Source organism: Canis lupus, chromosome 26 (genome assembly GCF_003254725.2).
Source record: "Canis lupus dingo isolate Sandy chromosome 26, ASM325472v2, whole genome shotgun sequence".
NCBI lineage: Eukaryota > Metazoa > Chordata > Mammalia > Carnivora > Canidae > Canis > Canis lupus.
In genome coordinates, this window is record NC_064268.1 from 3,412,722 (window position 1) to 3,434,869 (window position 22,148).

Genomic DNA, 22,148 nt, shown 5'->3' on the forward strand with positions numbered 1-22,148 from the left:
AACATGTGATTAATTTTTTTTTATTCCAATGTGGAGATGTAATTATTACCTAACTAAGTCTTTCTCGCTAGAATCGGAAAAAATTTTTTTTTATCATCTTTATCTTTTAAACAAGTCTCAAATATTTTCTCGTTATTATGAAATCCTGGCCCACAATTTAAGAGGATTTTCTGTAAGTGGCTCTTCTCCAATATGAATAATCCTCAGAAGGCAGACGCTCCCAGATGGACCTCGGAATCATCACAGAGTGACAGAGCAGCCCTATTAGAACTTAAGCAATCTGTTGAGCCAGCAGTGGTGACGGCAGGTGGGTTATCCCATTGTTTCAATTTATTTTCTGTTCTTTCTTTTTTTATGAGAGGGAATACCTCTGTGCAATAATTTTCTGTTGGCCAGACTCCTTTAATCACAGCTAAACCATGCTCAGGAACTGAGCTTCACCCATCCCCAGCCTGCCAACAAGAACCGCACCGAATTCTTGTTTAAAGGATGCTTCCTTGCCTTTTTTCACGTACACACACAAAGTAAAATATTATAAATATCATAAACCCTATGTCTCTTCTTGGGCTCTGAGGAAATATGCTCTCAATCATGCAACAAGTATCTGTGTGTCTATGAAAAAATTCCAAGCCAAGGAAAGAATCCGATCCTTCTGCAAGTTCAATGACAAAAGAGAGAGTGATTTGATTACTCTTGCTTCTCTTGGATGTGGTTTCTGGCCCCCTCTCTCACCCCCTGATCCACGATGGATGAGGAACTGCTGCGTGCACCTGGGCAGCTGCAGGATCCAGCTTCACTGAGAAGCCGGAGCATCCCCCGAACGTAGTGAAACCCCAGGGATCCGGTGCCACCGCACCCTAGGCGCGGACAAGAAGGCCCTGGGCCAGCCTGGGCACCTACCTCAGGATGAAAAGGTCCACAGTGGAGTTGCTGGCGATGGTGACGTAGGCGGTGACCACATCTCCTTGCTTGACGGGCCGGGAGGGCAGCCAGATGACCACGTTGCTGTCCAAACGCAGCTCGCTGAGCTGGGTGCTGTCCTGGGCCCGGTAGAGGCTGACGGCGCCGATCCTCTGCAGGTGGGGCACGGCCTCGTCCAGCCCGTCCTTCCCAGGCCGGATGGCGTTGCCCTTCCTGACGTCGCCGCCGCCGCCCGCACAGTCCCCGCGCGCATCCCCCGGCTGCACGGAGTAGTAGAGCTCCACGGGGCTCCCCTCGGGCGGCCCAGGCGCCCGCTTCCTCCCGGCCACCACGGTGGGGGGCCCGAACCAGGCGGCCAGCAGCTCCAGTTCGGCCACGCACAGCCCCAGGGCGCCCTGCAGCCGGCAGCCGGCCCGCACCTCCCGGGTCTCCCGGAAGGCGAACAGCCGCAGGCAGGGCAGCCGCTCGCCGGGGCTCTGTGCCGCCCAGTCCCGGCCCAGCAGGTGGAAGAGCACCTGCACCCGGGGCCGGCTCAGGTACACCTTGTCCCGCAGGATGTGCGCCCTCAGCCTCCAGTTGAGGGAGAGCTTGCTGGTGGCTCCGAAGGGGCTGGAGGGCAGCAGGAGGTCCTGAGGCACCACCTGCTCGATGGAGAAGGGCCCGTAGCTGGCGTTGAGCACTGGGGGCCGGTTGGCCTTGTAGGTGAAGAAGGACTCCACCCTGGTGTGCAGGCTGGAGTTGCGCAGGACGTCCTGGTTGGCCTCCTTCAGGAAGAAGGAGGTCTCTGCTCCAAGGATGTGGTAGCTCACAGGCAGGAAGGGTGGCAGAGAAGAGAACCGTGGCACATTATCTGTGATCCCCCGGCCCTCGATCACTACAGAGGACAAAGAAAGAAAAGAAAAAAAACGAAGATGAGGTTAGGGCTGGACTCCTTGGATAGGAAGTCTATAAGCAACTTAGAAATGAGGATGAACATTCCGGAGCTCACATGGCTAGTATTTTCATGGTCCTCCTGGGATAGGCCAGTAAAGGACTATACGATCTGCAAAATATATACTTGTATCAGGGGGAGGTTAATGAGATGTGGATGTTTGTATATTAGGAATGGTTAAACAGTGACAATTACATAATTCCACCGAGCAGAAAGCTGGCAAGATAGCCACGAGTGTGAAGTTGGGATGTTTATTAATAATTTGCATGAGTTTAAAACATATTTAATGGCATGAGTACATGAATAGAAAAACAGACCAATGGAACAGATGAGTCCCTAAATACATTCATGTACATCTAGAAATTTATTAGCGTGTGATACAGACAGTATCCAAATCATGAGGCAAAGAGAGATTTTCTCATAAATGGTTCTAGGACAACTGGCTAGCTACTTGAAACAAAAGATGCAATTGAAACAAAAGTTACAATTAGATCCATACCTCACACCACACACAAGAATAAATGTCAAGTGAATCAGTAATCTAGATATAAGGAAATAATTTATTTTTGGTACTAAAAGAAGACAGTGGATGAACTCCTTTATCAGCTGAGTGTAGGGAAAGCTTTCTAATTACAACTCAAAATCCAAATGCAATTTTAAAAAATTGATAAGCTTGCTTACGCAAAAAAAATAATAATCTTTTGCATAACAAAAAATTCATAAAGCCAATAGGAAACACAGCACATAGGGAGACAGTGGCTTATGGCACTTGACCCAGCCTGGGGATGGACTCTGTTTGGTCCATTGTATTTTAGAAGATCGATAAGATGGGAACTATCTTGAACAACTGGGAAGTATCTGGGTTTCCAGCTTCTCTTTACACATGGGAGAGCCTGGCAACATTTAGGTATTATGCCCACCTGGTAACAAGGGGTGAAGTCATTCAGTAGGCCATGGCACTCAGGGAAGTTACTTCCTTGTAACTGCACAGGTGCATCTAAGTCAGAAAGCCCTGACTGCAATCTGCAGCCTGGTAAGCCAGCCTACCCTGGGGGCTGGGGCTCAGTGCTGAGATAGGGAAGAGCATCACCACTACCTTCCTGACCTTCTCTGCCCATTGCAGACATGGACAGTAGTACAACCAGCAGGCTCCTTGCCGCCTAAAGGTTCTTCTCTGTAAAGATTCCCCATGGCTTTCACCTATACTGTGGGAAGTTCACTAAGGACTCCCTACACACGCAGGACAAACAGGTTAAAATGCCCAATGGCTGACTTTGCAAAGCCCTCAGAAGCCCACAGCCATGCCTTAGTCTTTGAAAACCAGCCCAGATATTTGCAAATGACATATCAGATTAAGGGCTATTATCCAAGATTTATAAAGAATTTACAATCTTAACACCCAAAAAACAAAGAGTTCAGTCAAGAAATGGGCAAAAAACATGAACAGACACATCTCCAAAGAAGACAGACAAATGGCCAACAGACATACGAGAAAATGCTCAATATCCCTCAGCAGCAGGGAAATACATATCAAAACGACAATTAGATACAATCTCACACCGGTCATAATGGCTAAAATTACCAAGTCAGGAAACAACAAATATTAGTGAGGATGCAGAAAAAGGAGAACCCTCTTGCGCTGTTGGTGGGAATGCAAGTTGGTATAGTCACTCTAGAGAACAGTGTAGTGGTTCATCAAGAAGTTAAAAATATAGCTACCCTATGATCCGGAAATTATGCTACTGGGCATTTACCCCAAAGATATAGATGTGGTGATCTGAAGGGGCACCTGCACCCCAATGTTCATAGGAGCAATGTCCACAATAGCCGAACTGTGGAAGGAGCCACAATGTCTTTTGGCAGATGAATGGATAAAGAAGATGTGGTCTTTATATACAATGGGATATTCCTCAGCCATCAGAAAGGACAAATACCCACCATGCTTCAACGTGGATGGAACTGGAGGGTATTAAGCTGAGTGAAGTCAATTGGAGAAGGACAATTATCATATGATCTTACTCATACGTGAATATAAGAAACAGTGCAGAGGATCATAGAGGATGAGAGGAAAGCTGAATGGGAAGTCATCAGAGAGGGAGAAAAAGCATGAGAGATTCTTAACTTGGGAAACAAACTGAGGGTTGCTGGAGGGGAAATGGAAGGGGGATGGGGTAACTGGGGGATGGCCATTGAGGAGGGCCAATCATAACATGATGAGCACTGGGTGTGATATGCAGCTGATGAATTACTGACCTCTATCTCTGAAACTAATAATGTCCTATACGTTGGCTAATTGAATTTAAATGGAAAGAAAAGAAAAGAAAAAATCAGCCCAGAAACACAAGCGGGTCCCCATTCAGATACTGTGGGAGAGTCCAGTTGTGTCTACTCCGGCTGCTCCAGCCTCCCCTCCTGGCCTTCCTCCTGATGGCAGCAGGCACAGCCCATCCAGCATATGGGGCGGCCTGTGCCTCTCTCCTCTGGAAGCTCCCCTAATCCTTTTCCCGGCAGGGACACTGGCTAGCAGATCAAAGCTGCCTTTGGTGGGGCTGCAGCCAAACAGGGCCTGGGTTGTCAAGATGGCTTTTCAAAGAAACAGCCTCCTCCTCCCTTGTTCTCTGCCAGAGGCTTTGTTCTGAGGCCACCAGGAACAAGGGTGCTTGCCCTTCTCTCTCTGGAGGGATGTCTCTGCACTTCCATTTTAACCCTCTCATTCCAGAACCAGTTTAAATCACCCTCAGAAGGCCTTGACAAAGTAGAGCATTCCAGAAAGAGTACTGACTCCATGTCCTTAAAAAAGCCATCGATTACTGAAGCAACTCACAATATTTTGTAAAAACCTAACTAAATTGCCACATCAGATGTTTTATTCTAGTGTACTCAATCCCTCTCCAAAAAACCTCTTAAACCTTGAAGTGTGGACACTGAGAGACTGATTTGTTTGGGGCTCTGGACGCCACAGGTTCTTGAAAGAGCAGAGCAGGATGCTAGGGCCCACTTGTGACAGATGTACCTCACCGCAGGAAGCACTACCAACAAGCCTTCTCCACGTTCTTCACTCTCCCTTTGTAGGGATTCCTTTTTTCTACTTTTTTGGGTTCCCCAAAAGAAGCCTAAAATATGAATCCCTTATTTTTAAATAAATGCTGAGTTTGTTTTCTACAAAATAAGCTGGAGTGGGCTTTCTGTCCAGCTGTCTCCTCCCAGGATTCTCCATTCTTTAAGTAGGTCACTGCTTTCTTCTTCTCATGAACAAAAAGTGCCTCACTCTTACCTTCCTGCTAAACCCAGCTCCGAATTTTTCATTCATGAGAGATTTAACGTGAGCAGGGAGAGACAAACATGGTGGAAAAGGAAGTGGGTCTAGTATGGTTAAGGGCATGCTGATTGGCCAGGGAGGCACTGAGTATTGATCTACTTAGCCATTATGGGATCTTGAGCAAAGTCTTACCTTCTGGGAGCTTCAGTTGCCATGGATAGATAGATGGATGGATGCATGCATGGATGGATGGATGGACAGAGAGACAGACACGGGAGTGGATGGATGGATGGATGGATGGATGGATGGGTAGGTGAAGAGACAGATGGGTGGATGTGGGTGGATGGATGGGTGCATAGGTAAGTAGACAGATATATAAATAGGTAGGTAGAGCCAGATATAAGGGATATAACGGAAGCTGTGTAGAACAATTAAAAATGGCACTAATTCTCCTTCTGTATCTACTGCTTTTGCTTATGGCTCTGCAAACCTCCCTCTAAAAGGAAGAGTCTATTGACCTACTCCTTGAATCTATGTGGGCTGTGTCATTTACTTTGGCCAACAAATATGTTGGAGAGAATTTTAAGGGCAGTGAAAATACTCTGTATGATACTGCAGTGGTGGACATGTGTCATTATACAAGTGTCCAAACCCACAGAATGTATGCCACCAAGAGTGAATCCTAATGTAAACTATGGCCTTTGGGCACATAGGAATTCCTGTACCTTCCTCTCAATTTTGCTGTGAATCTTAAACTGCTCTAAAAAAATAAAGTCTTCAAAAAACAAGAATTTTTGAGCATATGCATGCTCATGACTGCCAGGAACATCTCCCTGCACATGCAATGCTTCCAACTGAAGATGGTGTTGCCTAAGCTCCAGACCCTCAGATAGCACTTTCATGACATCAGCCAGATATCTATGCATTGCTAATCAATCAACGATTTTATCAATAATTAATAATTTATTAAAATAAATACTTAATCAAATATCAGTGAATTAATTTATACATTTGTTTAGAGAATCCCCGTATAAATAAAACAGAGGCTCCCGTGATCCAAATTGCTGCCAGTCTACAGCTCTGAGCCTGACATTGACCATTTCTTTGTTAAATGGAGAGGTGACTAAGTGTAAGGTGCTACAGATACAGACACACCACGGTGAGACTTTCTCCTTGATGAAATTCAAAGAATTTAAACAGAATTGAAAAGGGAATCGCTTTCTCGTTTGTGAGACTCAGGTGGCTTCACACCATGCCCATGTACCTCAAAAGCCAACCCCGTGGACGCTCATGAGAATGGCTCCCCCAGGACCCGTGCCCATCTGCACCCTACTGTGCTGTGACTCTATCACCTCCACTCATTTCACACTTTGAGGAGTCTCAGTCCAGCAGATGAAGGAAGCAGAGGTGATTATCAGCTTTCCTTGTATTTCTTTCCTGATGCTTCATCTGCTGATTACCGGGGGACCACCCTGTGGCTGCCAGGACCCAGTGAGCACAGACAAATATCCATTATCTCATTCTGGTTCATCTGCTCACACTGTCTCCCAGAAAGATAGGATTATTCGGTAATTTTTATCGATCTGCAACAATAACCCCAGAAAAGTCTGATGCTGGTTTCCTAAGGCCACAGGAGAGGGGAATGGGGTAGCAGGTGACAGCTGGCCCTTTTTATCTGGCCTCCCCGCTGACAGCACGTTCATTTGTGGTCTCCCTTCCTGTTTATCCATTTTCTTTATCTGTGTCGCCTGTCAGTGCTGGGGATATTGTGTCCTCCATCAGGTGTTCATCAGAGAACTCTACGGCAAAGCTGCTGCCGGAAATTGAGTTTTTGAGATTGTAAGATAGTGAACACAGGAGAAGTCCATGTCACTTAGCACCCAGACAGAACAACGCTGGGGGAGATGACCCTTTCAGCCAGCAGGACACGTCACCTTCATCATGACACTCACGTGTGGATGTGTCGATGGGGCGGATTCTTCAGAGCTGGTTCTCTCTGGGCTGGGATGGGTAGGTTGGCCAGACTGGAGAGAGGACCCCCAGGAGGGGGCACGGGCAGCAGGAGAGGCTTGGGACCTACCCTGGCGTGTGAGGGGCAGGGCAGGGGGCCAGAGCTCGCTCTGAATGGAGTAAGCAGTGGATGCCCTCAGGGTACTTGATAAAAATACAAGGTCCATTTCTCCTCTGCAATTAGACAACGTAAAAAACAAAAACCTTGGCGCATGCCGGTTTCAACGACTATCCAGAGGGGAGGGGTTTATACTGCCTTTGGTTCCGCATCCACGTATGCATGCTGTTTGCTTTTGAAAGCATGGTCTGAGATTAAAAACAACAACAACAACAAAAGGAGCAGATATCTGTTCATTTTATAAACAGGAAAGCATTCACCTAGAAGAGTTAGTGTATTTAAACTCTAAGGGAAAAAAAAAAATCACTGGAATAACCGAAATGCACGAGTGGTATTGTTTTACGCTGCGTAAAGCATTCTCAGCTAAGGGCCACCTTGTCCCTGAGAGCCACCTGGTAATTCCTGAAAACATTTTTGATTCTCACAACTGGTGGCAGGGGATGCTCCTGGTATCTAGGGGTAGAGTGATGCTCTACATCACTGCAGGACAGTGCCCCCAGCACCAAACACTGGTGTCCTGCAGCAGGACTGTCCTGCTGCAGGACAGGCCCCCAGCACCAAACGCTGTCCAGTCCAAAATATCAGCAGCTCCGGGGCTGAGAGAGCCTGATCTAACTTGACTCACGTACAAGGTGTGTGGTGCTTCACTGAAGGTACAGAAGACACAGAGTAAGGGTTTTGGCCAAACCCTACTCAATTCGGGGAAGGAAAGGTATCCTTGTGGTTTGAGGGCCTTCCTGACATCAGACAAAATCCAAGGAATCCCTGCTCCACAATGTACTAGATAAAGATTTCATTGTTTTTTGTTTTGTTTTGTTTTGTTTTTTGCAAATACCTTAAAATTTTGAGCTTCAGAATCCTCATTTTTATAAAGGGAATCCTATCACAACCCATTTACAGAAGGCAATGTACGGAGGGTGCTGTTGCTATTATATTATCCTTCCGAGTCTGATTACTATCACTATGATTCCAGGCATGCTCATAAGTTATAGCAGAGAGTTTTCAAGGCCACAGAGATGCAGAAAGGAAGGGGAGGGGCCCCTATCTGTGTGAGAAGATCCTAGCACCCCAGGTGGCGGGTGGGCCCTTCTGCGAGTCCAGGGGGCCACGCTGCCCCAGATGCTCCCACTGACCCACCTAGTATCCTGTCCCCCCGGGAAACAGAGCCCACCTGTCTCTATTCACCTCAAGGAAAACCCTGATGGGATTTCATTCCAAGTCCCCACCGCTCACATGAAACACAATCCGGCTGGAGTATTCTGAGGTTTTCTTCCCTCTCCAGGCTTGTGATTTATTAACATTCTCCAGACACAGAATGTCTCTCTCTGCTAAATATGGCTCATTGTTTCTTTTTTCTTAAAACAAAAGGCACCTTGATAAATGGATTATTTTATTTCAATGCCTCTTCTGAACAAGCCCCTGAATACCCTTTGCTGAAATTACAGAGTGTGGTTTGCAATTTCGGAACAGAGAAACCCTCCTTTAAAAGAGCAGGTACTTATCTCGCCCTCTGAGCCCCTGAGGGGATACCCCCTGTTTTTCTGGGAGAACTCCATAATCATCTTCAGGTGTGACTCAATCCCCATCCCAGCCCCAGGAAAGCAAAAGACTTAGGCTTTTCAAAGACAAATTCTCTAAAACACCTGGAATCTCAGACTCACTCAGCATGAGAACGGTGCCTTGGGTACACACACACCAGGGAAATATTTACTAGGGAAAGCCATAAATCTAAAGTGCAATGTTTTAACTGCACTGCACTTACAGTTCCTGAAGTTGAGCTTGGCGAATAGCATGGTGGCCATGTGGCCGAGCCCTCCACACCCGTGTCCCTGGGTGTGGCTTGGACCCCAGGTCCAGAGGGGGCTCTGGGGCTTAAGCTGGGGTTCCCCTAAGGGAAGTGCTCCCCACTGAGCTGGTGGATTAGTTTCCCATTGCTGCTAGAATAAATTACACAAACTCAGTAGCTTAAAACTGAAAAAAAAATATTTTTATAGTTCTGCAGTTCTGAAAGTCTGAAAGGAAGGTATGGGTAGGGCTGCATTCCTGTGAGTTCAAGAGAGTATGTTCGTTTGGCTTTCCCACTTCTGAGAGGCACCCACACTCCTTGGCTCCTGGTCCATTCCTCTTTCCTCAAAGCCAGCATCCTGAAACTTCTCTTCCCTCTGACCTCCTGCCTCCCTCTCACAGGGGCCCTAGTGACGAAATCCCATCTCAGATCCTGAAATAAGTCACATCTGCAAAGTCCCTTTGGCCAAGTGAGGTCACATATTAGTAGGTTCTGACAGTTGGGGCGCAGACGCTTCAGCCCAGCATGCGTGGCATTCGGGGGAACCGTGGAGGCATTTCCGAGGATCCCCAAGGTCATTCAGAAGGCGGGTTCCAGCTTTGCTACATGTTCCAGCAACACACAATTGCCAGGTCTGGCGCTGACTTCTGGGGGTCCCACTACATATTCACAATCTACTATAAATAGCCACCAACAAGCTACCTCAAATGGCTACAAAAACAGTGAGCAAGGGGTGATAATTCTGTATATTGTACATTCTCCAGTATTGCAACTACTGGGGTGAAATTGTACTTTGATTTGATAAAACTTTAGAGAAAAAGTGTTTATCCTTTTAGGAAATTACATCAGCAATGCCCACTCTGTTTGTGAATGCAAGTTGTCCAGACTTGTCCATGCCAGTCAGAATCTGTGGCTGACACATCCACGGGGCCTCCAAATACAGGGCAGGTACCTGCCTACTACATCCGCTCTCCTAGGACACACATTAAGATATTATTTTACTACAGATTACTCTGCTCATATTTTTCTGGTCTATGACAGGGCACTGTGCAGATTTGTTTTTAATTATATATGTAAGTAGGTTGTCAGATTACAAATTTAGGGGTGTCTGAGTGGCTCAGTTGGTTGACCATCTGACTCTTGATTTCAGCTCAGGTTGTGGTCTCAGGGTTGTGAGATTGAGCCCTGAGGGTGGAGCCTGCTTGAGATTCACTCTCTCCCCACCCCCACCCCTCCTCACCATGCTCTCTCTCTCCAATAAATAATAAATAAACCTGTTAAAAATATTACAAATTTAATTTTATGCTGTATAATGGTGAGGATTCAAACCACTGGTCTAATCCAGGGGTGGGCAATTTTGTTTAAAGGGCCATATAGTAACTATCTTGGGTTTTGCAGGCTAAGAGGCAAAATCGATATTACATAGGTACCTACACACTCATTTATGTGAAAGCCATTTTTGCTATAGGCACACAAAAATGGGTGAGAGGCCAGAGAAAGCCCATGATGCCCTATTTGCCAAGCCCTGGTTTAAACCAAACAGGTAATTCTAAACCTGTTTCCAGCAACTTGTTCAGTTATGCATAGGCCTAAACAAGTGGTTCTCAAATAAGGAGCACGCTGGCCACCAGGGGGGCATTTGGCAATGTCTGGGGATATTTCTGATTGTCGTGGTTGGTGTGGGGGATGTTACTGACATCTCAGGGGTGGAGGCCAGAGATATGGCTCACTATCTTCCATGTACAGGACAGCACCACTACACAGAATCATCTGGCCAAAGGCCAACAGTGCTAAGGCTGGGGAGCCATGCCCTGGGCCAGTCAGGACCAATGAGCTAAGAGAATGGGTTTGCTGGGGCTCCTGGGGAAGAAGTGCCCTCACATGCAAGAGAACCAGGGAAGCAAATGTCTTTCTCTCCAAAGGCAAATGAGAGACCAGGTGGCCCCATTAATGCTGTCATCCATCCCAGAACTATGAGTGAAATCCCCACAGACACAGTCAGCGATGGCGGGCACAGCGGAGGGATGTGGGAGTAGGTCTTCACAACAGAGAGGGAGCAAGGCCTGAACACACCCTGAATCTTGCTTCCCTGCCACTCTTACTGTTAGGTTGATCAATGGACATCTATCGTGCATCACTGTTTTCTTCCAGACAAAAGTCTCTAAAATGATACATGTAGGCTTTGTCCAAATGGAGTTTATTGGCTTTGCATGTCATATAAAGAAGAGATGAGTATGCTTTTCTGTCAAGGTCTGGATAGTAAATATTTTAGGCTTTATGGACCAAGTGGTCTCTGTAACCATTCAGCCCCGCTATTGTATCATAGAAGCAGCCAGCGGCAGACGTCAACACATGACTGTGTCCCTGTTCCAATAAAACTTTATTGGTGGACACTGAAACTGGCATTTCATAGAATTCTCACATGTCAGAAACACCATTGTTTGAAAAATGATTCTTGAACATTTAAAAATGTAAACACATTCTCCCTTTCTGGGCCTTCCAAAAATAGGCAGCAGTCTGAATTTGGTGTGGGAGCTGCCCTTTGCTGACCTCCGACAAGGACGAAGACCTTCCATAAGTTGTGTTTCATGCAGATGATGGCTTTCTTGGTGTTTTCCTCGGGGCCCTTTATAGTATGAATTATACACCAGGTTTAGCTCATTGATCCAAAATGTAAACACGGCTTTTTACTATGCTTCCAAAACAGCTTGGATATTGAAGCAAAAAAAAAAAAAATTGATCAAACATCAGAAGGGATTTAGAGTTGCATAATATAAGCTTTTATAGCAGAATTTAAATCGCTGCATTTGCCGCTCATATAGCTTATGGTTTGAGGATGTTTAGCTGTGTCTATTCAAAGAGAGAGGCATCTATTTATCACAGATGGCGGTATTATTTATGATGGAACCTTACATTAATCCTGAGAGTTCCAATTATCTCAATTCATGCCAATAAAAGAGAACAGCATTCCCGTTCTTTACGAGGGTCTTTCTCCTCAAAAAGAAAGCTTATTTTTAATATAGCCCACATATTTTCTTTCCCACTAATTACAGATAATTAAAAAAAAAAAACTCTTTGCCATCCCATTGAGTCATCCCATTCTCCCCACATATGAATCCCATTTGCCTGCTAGTTAGCATCTGTAGTTTTGTTTGGTTACACCAGTATTTAGGATGATTATATTAATGAGAAGTCTTAGGACACAAAGTAGAAAATGCTTTCCTGATGGTGAAGTAAACAAAAAGAAGAAAGAATACACCAGAAGATGAAAGCTATTTTCTCTTTCATTATACAGTCTTTAACTTTTCTCTTGTGAAAGGAGACGTTTGCTCAGAGCCTCCCTAGGAGAATGGAGAATGTATAGTGAAGAATTTTTACAAAGTAAAGAGAAAAAAGAAATCCCTAAAACAGAAGATGAAATCTCCACCTCATGAATCCTGCATCATTGACCCAGAAGGTTGGAAACAGTAGCCTGTGGGTCTGGGTGCTCATCTTCTCCCTCTCATATCAGGTGCTCCTTTAAACCTTCAGTGACCCTCTGTGTTCCATACTCTCCCCACCCCATTTGACACATAAGGAGATGGATACTCAGAGAGGTTATGTATCGTACCCCAGGTCACACAGTGAGGAATCTCAGAATCAGGATTTGAACTCAAGACCCACGTGATCACCTTTATGTGATCCTGCTTGGAGTATGGAGTTAGAGTGCCAGGGCTTGTTAAAACAATTAAAATATTTAAATATTTAAAGTAATGGTGAGTGTACTATTCTAAACCCTGCGTCAGTCCAGAGACACTCAATTCCAGCTTGAAAGTAAGGTTCATGTTGAGGAAAGAATGGTTGAGAGACAGAGCCCCTGGATCCAGCAGTGCCTGAAGCTGGATAGTCAGTCCAAGATGGGCTTTCTTTGAACCAACTGATGTTCAGCATCCTGGTTTGAGTGATGAGCCCAACAAGCTCACAAATGTTCTCATTTAAATTGCAAGGGCAAGGGGCGCCTGAGTAGCTCAATTGGTTAAGCGGCTGCCTTTGGCTCAGGTCATGATCCCCGAGTCTTCTTCCTCTCCCTCCACCTCTCCCCATGCTTGTGCGCTCGCTCTCTCTCAAATGAATAAATAAAATCTTTACAAAAAATAAATAAATAAATTGCAAGGGCAAGGCATCACTCTTGTCTTAACGCTAATCTCCTCAGGGGCACCTGGGTGGCTCAGTGGTTGAGTGTCTGTCTTCGGCTCAGGTCGTGAGCCCAGGGTCCTGGGATAGAGTCCTCCCTGCATGGAGCCTGCTTCTCCCTCTGCCTGTGTCTCTGCCTCTCTCTGTCTCTCTCTCTGTCTCTCATGAATAAATAAAATCTTTTAAAGCAAAAAGAAAACAAAAACAGAAACTACTCAACTCCCCCCAAAATCCACTGGGGGGTATTATGAGGCACACTCTCTGTTCAACAAACATCACCTGAGAGTTTTTACTGTGTCCTGTGCTGCCTCACGTCTGTGGGAGACATAGAGGTCAGCATGGACTGCCAGCTGGGGACAGGGACCAGCCACAGAAGGCAAGAGTGAAAGTAGAAGTTTCTGAGCAAGCGTGGTAGGACGGTGAGTGAGGGATGATGAGCTCCTGAAGAGCTGTGTGGAAGCAGAAGGTGGTCACACAAGGAGCGAAGCTAGAGGTGGGTGCTGAGGGATGAGGGCTAGAACCCACATCACAGGGGTGGTGTCTGCGCGGGGTGGCAAGGCTTGCCAGCGCTGCTGTGGTGACGAGGACCAACGTCCTTGGTGCAATCCCTATGGCATATGGATACCTCCCCGCCTTGACCTAGATGTCCAGCTGGAGCTGGGTCCTGGGGCCACGCTCCTCTGTGATTGCTCCAGAATCAGCCCCTCTCTTTGGAAAGCCATGCACATGGGTCAGAGGGGAGCGTTATAGAAAGAGGAAGCCCGACACAAACACAAACTTTCCCTCTCGTGGGACAAAGGCCTGACATGAGAGAGGATGCACAGGAGAGCATGCCCCCAGAGCGCAGGGAGATGCCAGGGTGCTGATGGAAGGGGGCAGAGACCCACCCTGGGCTGCTGGACGCTGGCTCCCCAGGACAGGGCTTGGTGGGGACAGAGGGGCAGCCACCGCCCAAGTACAAGCTGTGTTGCCAGTCTGCAGGACACTGTCTCTGCACCTGCTGGGCTTTACGATGCTCCTGCCACTGACCCAAGACTCCCCAGCCAGGAGCTTCCCTGGGGACACTCCTGCCCACGGGCACAGGTGGACAGGTCTGATGTGTCCGTGGCAACACTCTCCATAACTGCCACAAGTTGGAAATGGTGAGATGCCTAGGAGGGCAGAGGGCTTCCAGGCAGCGGCCCCAGAACAGAGCGCCGTGAAGATCGGGGGCAGAGGAAGGGGCTCAGGCAAGAGGCCAGCGCAGGGCCGGCTCACCCGTTTCCAATGCCAGCCTTGCCACCTCCCAGCTGGGGGCGGGGTGGGGGGTTCCTCACTTAGCTCACCTGTGCCTCGCTGTTCTCATCCTTATAATGCACTCAATGCCAGCACACGCCCTGAGGGACCATGGGAAGGTTAGAGCAGCTCCTCATGTAAGGTGTTCAGAGAGGTGCCCGGCACGTGGCAGGCACTCAGCACCACCGTCCATTCATTTCAACTATGATGAGCCAGCGGCTGGACGGGACAGCTGCAGGCACTAGCGTGGGTACATCTCCAGGACACAGCACTGGCTGAAAATCAGGCTGCAGAACAAAGTCATTTATACCAAAACAAAACTGGTCTGAATTACATTTTGCAGATTATTTTTCCCACAAAGTTTTCCAGAAACACTACCCAGGACTTATTCACTGGGCCCCACAGATTTAGGACTCAGGATCCCCATCTTGAAAGCAGGCTTTCATGCTCATGGTCACAATAATGCTACCTATCCAGCCATTGCATCTGAGTTCCAGAGAGAAAAAAAAAAAAAAAAAAAGGAAGGGAAAAAGTGTCTCTGCTGGGTGAGCATATTACATAATACTGGCTTTTTAAATTGGCTTTCCCGGAAGACTCCCCCAGTGAACTTCTGTTTATAATTTCTTGCCAATATTGGTTCATAATTACGCAGCTGTGAGGGAATCTGGAAAGGTGATTATTCTTATCTGGGCACATTGCCACCTCTAGCAAATTAATAAGTAAAGAAAGAGGAGGGAAGAAGGGATATTGTATAGGCAATTAGCATTATTTTACAATTATTACAGAAGTAGCATATCATTTATGCTAAAATAATCATGTTAAAAATAACTATCCATATTGATATTTCTAAAATATTAATACATTTAATATCATTATGTTAAAATCACAAGAACAACACACACGCGCACACACACAACTGTTTTGAAAGTTTCTCATGATAACATCACACTCACAAGAGATTACAGGTGTATCCGTTGCGTTGGCCTATCATTCCCTGGCATTGATGACACTGCAACACAACACTGCTGAGCACCTGCTACATGCCGGATGCTGCTCTACACAACGAAGGTCCCAGAGCAAACAAGACCCTGGAGCCTGTGTGTCGGGAGCTCACGCCTGACCTGACGGCCCAGCCAAAGCAGCTCTCGCGCAGCCCACCGGCCTGCACTGCGGTGCGGTTCTCCCGCCCTCTGGCTCTCCCTCGTCTCTCCGAATGACCTGCTGTCCTGCTTGGTTCTGCGTTAGCGCCGGTACCAGACATTGTCCTTCCCGCTAGCCAGGAAAACTCAGGACCTGGGCCAGTGCCTGGAACAGGGGACACTCAGTAGGAATGAAAGAATGAATGAATGAATGAATGAATGAATGATTGAATGAACGAAGGAAGGAAGAGAACAGATGTCTAGGTGCCCTGGGACCCCCAGGCCGACCCCTGGAGCGGCCGAGTGGCTTCCCACACCCCACGGGGGTCTCTGGCCTGGGCTCCCCAGGGGCCCCCGCGTGTGAAGGCAGCCATCGAGCCTGACAAACCCTAGTGCGTCTCCACACCCACCGTGTTTCCAGCTGCCTCCCGTGAATTTAGTGGCTGATGTGCGTCCAGGCCGCTGCCACCACCTCTGCCAACTCTGAGTGAAGCCAGCACGGTGTTCACACGTGGCAGCAGGCTGCTCGGGCGAGAGGGTCACAGCGGGGCGCCAACACAGCACTGGGCGGGCGGGACGTGGAGGGAAGGACGCAGTTGGCTCGAGCACAGGGTGTATGAGGCGCGTGGGGTGCATGGGCTGGGAGACAGTGGGCCTTTGCCTGGGTGGCCCCGGAGGCCTGCAGCAGTGACCGGACAGCCCGGGCATGCATCACCCACACAGAGGCCCACACAGGGCCATGGAGCTCAAGCCCCAGGGAGCCCTCCCCAGAGATGGTCTCTCAACCTGGGGGTACGAGGGGCCACACGGGCCCCCAGACAGGTTTCCTGCATTGCCTGGTGTTTAAAAGAGAAACAGAGAGGGATGGAGGGAGCCAGAGAGGCAGAAAGAGAGAGAGAGAGGGCTGCCAATCCTTTGAAATTACAGGGAGTACATACACATTTAGATTCTTAGTTTCTTTTAAAAAAAAGAAAAAGCTGGCCTTCCTGCCTGGCAGCAACCGGGAGGGAGTGGACCCCATAGGTTTCCAGGTCCCCGGCACCCCCACCAGGCTGGCCCCTGTTCCTGCATCAGCCACCCCATCCAGGATCCCATGTGCTCAAGCCCCAACCCCAAAGGAGGGATGCAAACCCAGCCGAGCTCTGCCACCAGAGAAGCCCTGACCCAGCCTTTTGCCTTGGCTCAAGCTCTCCGAAGCAGAGGGGGCATCTGATGCTCTGTAAGACATGGCCTCTCCCGCAGAAAATCAGAGGGGGCACACAGGAACCCCCTGGCCACAGAGCAGAGCACATGCCTAAGCTGCACCACCAGAGGGTACGCTCTGAGGGGCCCAGGGCAGGCCGAGACCCGGAGGTGTGCAGGTCATGCCCAGGCTAGATGGGAGCCAGGAGCGGCTGGTCATCCAGCCAGCCGTGGGCAGCCAAGACCCCCCAGTCCTCTAGGCACGCAGAGGCCAGCCTTGGGCAGCACCCTGCATCCCCCCCACAATGCCAGGGCAACTCTCAGGGATTCTGGTTTTAGCCAGACTGGATCCAAAGCAAGGCCGTTCTTTAGAATTGCTGGAAGATTCCACCACAGAACTCAGAAAAGTCACAGGCTAGCCGGCAAAGGGCTGGGCTTATGGTCCCGGATCAGGGCACAGGTTTTCCACACTGGGTTGTGCTAGGTGCTAGGTGCTAGGTGCTAGGTGCTAGGTGCTAGACTACATTCCCTTAGGCAGAAACTCCAAATCCGGGATGATAGTGAGTCCACGTTCATTCCTGAGTGGCAGGGGCCAGGGGACAGGCCTCCAGGCCGGGCAGGAGCACCCAGAGCCCACGACTTGTCATGTGGGCCCAGCGCTGAGAGTGGGTCGGTGCAGGACACAGCTCGCTGCTCTGCCGAGCCCTGCAAGTGCCTCATCCCCTCCACACCGAACCACCAGGCATTTACTGCTGCCCGGGACGTTTGGATGCACACGGCGTGCACCTGACAGAGAGGCATCCGAGGGCCAGAGAGGCAAACACACAGGGCACGCCATGTCACACCAAGTGCCGGGGCGGGTGGCGGGGGCGGCCGAAGGGGAAGGGTCCCAGGAGAACTCGTGAGGCGGCAGAGACCTGGGGAGGCGTCCAGGAAAAGGGACAGCGGCCCTTCGCTAGTGTGTGACCCTGGGCCAAAGGCCTACCTTCCTTTACAGACGTCCTCGTCTGGGACACAGGAGAACAGGAGCACCCGCCCAAAAGGTCGTCAAGAAGCCAGAAGCCAGGGACGGCTTAGCACCATGCCGGCAGATGCGCCCCCCAGTGCTCGTGGCAGCATTACCGTGTTCCTGGAGGCGCTCCTGCCCCCTCTCAACCTCTCCCAGCCCGCCCGGGCCTCAATTCGCCTCCTGCTGCCGCTGCCGTGAAAAACCAGGCTTGTGCCAGCCTGTGACGGGGATGCAGAGAAACACAGGGAAGGGATGAGAAGCCCCACTTTGGGAAGCTGTCCATCCGGGGTGTCCGTGGCCTGGGAACTTCCTGCATCTTTCCTGTGCCCTTGTAGGGTTCGCATGCAGATCCCCAAACTGTCAGGTGCTGATCCTCCCACAATCTCGGAAAGGACGCATTAAATGTTGGTCAGAGAGGCAATGGTGCTGAGTTCACCCCTAACCTGGACAGTAAGAACCGAATCTAGGAAGGGGCGCCTGGGCCAGGACAGGGACAGGGACAGAATCCCAGCCCTACCCTGGCTAATAAGAAGCCTTTTCGAGGCCAGCCAGGCACTGCTAGGTAACATGTCACAAAGGAGCTGGGAAGTAGAGCCTGGCTGCCCACCGCCCACATGCACGCCTGCCAGCTGTGCCAGCCACCCCCCAGCCAGCCAGCTCCGGAAGTGAGGAAGGCCTGGCCCAGGCCCAAGGATGGCCCGCAGTCCCAGCTCACAGCAGGGGTGGCCGTGGAGGGCACAGCCAGAGTTCAAGACCACCTGTGCCATGAGCCTCCCACCCATTCCTGGTGCCGGTCTCCCAAACAGACCTGCAAATCCACTGCCTCCTGCTGCTCATGTGTGCTGTGTGGTGGGGCTGCCATGAAAGACCGCACACGCTGGCTTTCTTACAGGCCCTCTCGGATTTTCAAAGACCTGTCTCATTTCCCACCTCGCCATCCCCCACAGCAGTTAAGGATTGAAAGGGCACGGGCGTGGATGTCTCAATGTGCCTGCATAATGTGGACAAGTAGTTTTCTGCTCATCACAAACAGCACACGGGCTGAGTCCTCTCTCACCGCCACTGATCTTAACTGAGAAACCAAATCCAAATTCCAGGGCAAATGGAAATTGGATGGTCACCCATCGTGGGCATCAGGTGCTGCACTAGGAAGTGCGTGTTTGTGTCTGAGGTTTTTGGTAACACTCCTGAGGTCATCAAAATGCAGGACACAGCTCAAAAGGTACAAACTTCCAGACAGAAAATAAGTAAGTCCTAGGGATGCCACGTGCTGCATGGTGACTAGAGTTAACCATCCTTCTCATACATTTGGAAGTTGTAAAGAGATCAGATTGTAAACATTCTCATCACGACAAAAAAAAAAAAATGTGTAACTGTGTTGGTGATGGATGGACCTCCTGTGGTGATCATCCCACAATATCAACAAATATTGAATCATTACGCTGTAAACCCAACACCAATATAATGTGATATGTCAAGTGTATCAGTGACATCTCAATAAAAAACTGCTAGGTCTTGCTATCACCACTGCACGGATGGGAAGAATGAGGCTGACAGGTTAATAACTAAGGCTCGTCATGCAGGATCCCAAAGAGCTCCACCCACATTCCAAACCTAAGCCCTTTCCATGCGTTGTGCTACCTGCACCTGCAGAAGTCTGAAGCTGTGATCCATGAAGGGTCTAAACCGTTTCTAGACAAAGTGACAAAAAAAATCAAGATGTGAGGCTGGGGTCCAGAGGCTGGACTTTGCCAGATTCGGCACGTGAGCAGCACAGGTGAGCCAAAGACTTTAGGAGCCTGGAGAGGGACATATCCTTCCTGAGGGGACTTCTGGAGGCTCAAGTTGTGTGATATCGGGTGTGAGGCTGGTGAGCCAGCTGTGCGTGTCAGAGCAGGGAGGGTGGGGGACGGCACTGGGGAGCCGAGGGAAAGCGTCCCTGTGCTGCTCTTTGGTGCCACCACCATGTAGAGGTAGGGGAGCCAGAGAGACCCAATGTTACACCTACTGAATGAGCTCTGATGACATCAACCCAAAGTCCCTAAAAATATGTGAAAAAAATCAGAACTGGATGAGATGCATGCATTAGAATGACCACTCTCTGACCTCGGGAGACAACAGGGGACTCTGGTGACAGGGAATCATGACACATTCCCAGACGGTGGCCTCTCGAAGCCAGCAGAAAGGCCATCAGATGCTTGTCACCCAGGTGACTCACTCAGAATCAGGGAAATCAGCATCTGATCTCTGTTTGACACATGAGACAAGAAGCCTTAAAATAGTCCTTAAATGCTCTTGACCTCTCTTCACCTGAACGCAACCAAATAGTAAAGTCCTGCCCCACACAGTCTTTGGGGTCAGGACCGAGGCTGAAGGAAGACCCATCCAGACCCACCATGGACGGGGTGCTTGCTCCCTTCAATGCCTCCTGCGGGGGGGGGGGGGCAGGCTGTGCTCACCTCACCCTCTGCTGCCTGGGCTCATGTCCAGCACACCTGAAATCAGCGGCTGCAGTAGATGGATCACAACTTCCCCTCCAGACCTTTCCCTGTCCTCTGAGGAGGAGATCAGGCTTCTGTCCCTCCAATAACGATTTAGGTTGCTCACTGGATTTCTCCCTTTATCCCTTCTCTGGAACCTGACTGTCTCCTTTTATTTTATATGTTAAAGGACAATCATCATATGGTTTCACTCATACGGGGAATATAAGAAATAGTGAAAGGGATTATAAGGGAAAGGAGGGGAACTGAGTGGGAAAAATTAGAGAGGGTGACAAATCCTGAGAGACTCCTAACTCTGGGAAACACACAAAGGACTGCAGAAGGGGAGGTGGTGGGGGGTTGGGGTGACTGGGTGAGGCACTGAGGGAGGCACTTGATGGGAGGAGCAGTGGGTGTTATACTATATGTTGGCAAATTGAATTTAAATTAAAAAAATGTAAAACAAAATTTCTCTCTCTCTCTCTTTTTTTAACTGAGCAGGTTAGCTAAAATCCACACCTGGTATGAACAATTGGCCCATAGCACACTAGCTGAACAGATGGCAGTTCTCTTAATAGTTTGAAAAGCATAGTTACGGAGATAAGCCCAAACGATCCCAATTTTGAGGGATTTCTCAGTTAAAAAGAGCAGTTACAATACCAGGGTTCCAGGAAGCAAAGCACAACTTTGCAAACTGTTAGAAAAGCAAAGTGGCTTAGCTTTTTTTCGTCCCAGAGCTTCGGATTCCTTCCCGCATTAATTGTGCCTTTATGGGAAAGTACTAGCCTGGAAAAACTCATTCAAGTAACCTCTAAGAACACCGATGGTCCCCTGCCCTGCCAAGACAGGGAGCAAATAGACATCCCCTGGGGGTGGAGAGAGAAATTTAGGAATGACGAAATGATTAGGAGAACAGGAGGGCTTTGTGTCATTAATCTGACCTGCCTTTATCTTGCCCTGAGTCCAGGGACACCCACGGATTCCCAGTCGGGTATCCAGAGCTTGAGCGCCATGGGAAACGGCCCAAGCATCCCTCACCGTGGAGGGGCGGATTTGGGCATCGCTGTGAGCTCCTCCAGTGCCCGGATCATGTTTCAGCGTGTGGTGTTTGTCTCACTGCTTATGGAAACAGATGAGCCAGGGGGCCCCTGGCCCTTATGAAGGCAAAAAAATGCACCCACCCCATAATGCATTTCTAAGTTTCTGCCCTAGAGAAACACACACAGACATACACTCTTGTTTGCACACACACACACATGCACACACCTATGCACACACAGATACCTGCACAGATATATACACACTTTGTAGATACATATACACACATGTGCACAAATATACACACGTGCACACTTATGCACATGCACTTGCAGATAGACATACACAGGAAGACACGCACACAGACATATACATACACGTACACACGCACATGCACGCATGGACACCATATGCATGGAGAGAAATATACAAGAAGGTTCATTCTCTTACATGTCTTGGCAGGAACTTACAAGCAACCTAAGTGCCCATGTATCAATGGGAGAAAAATGGCTAAAACATCATGTTTTTAAGCAAGGGAATACTGCAGAGCAGTTAAAAGGAAGAATCTAGAAAAATCATTGTGCCTTAATGATAATTATTAAAGCTGCCAAGTGAATACATGGGAATTCATGACATGGGCCTCCCCTTTCTGTGCATGTCTGAAACTCCCGTAACAAAATGTTAAATTGCAAAATAATAAAAAGAGTGATGAAGTTCTGTGCTTGCTGAACAATATCGTAACTGCCAGCCGCACGTGGGTATTGAAATTTAAATTAACAAAAATTAGATACGATTAAAAACTCGGTTCCTCGGTCCCACTCACCACA

At 48.7% G+C, this 22,148-nt stretch overlaps 1 protein-coding gene across 1 annotated transcript in view; it reads right to left on the reverse strand.

Annotated features, from left to right (window-relative positions):
• The window catches only part of TMEM132C (transmembrane protein 132C), a 298,484-nt gene that overhangs the window by 191,924 nt on the left and 84,412 nt on the right, over window positions 1–22,148 (reverse strand). Inside the window, exon 2 of the mRNA XM_025473591.3 lies at window positions 901–1,795. Within this exon, the coding sequence (XP_025329376.1) occupies window positions 901–1,795 (895 nt within the window). The remainder of the gene's footprint in view (window positions 1–900; window positions 1,796–22,148) is intronic.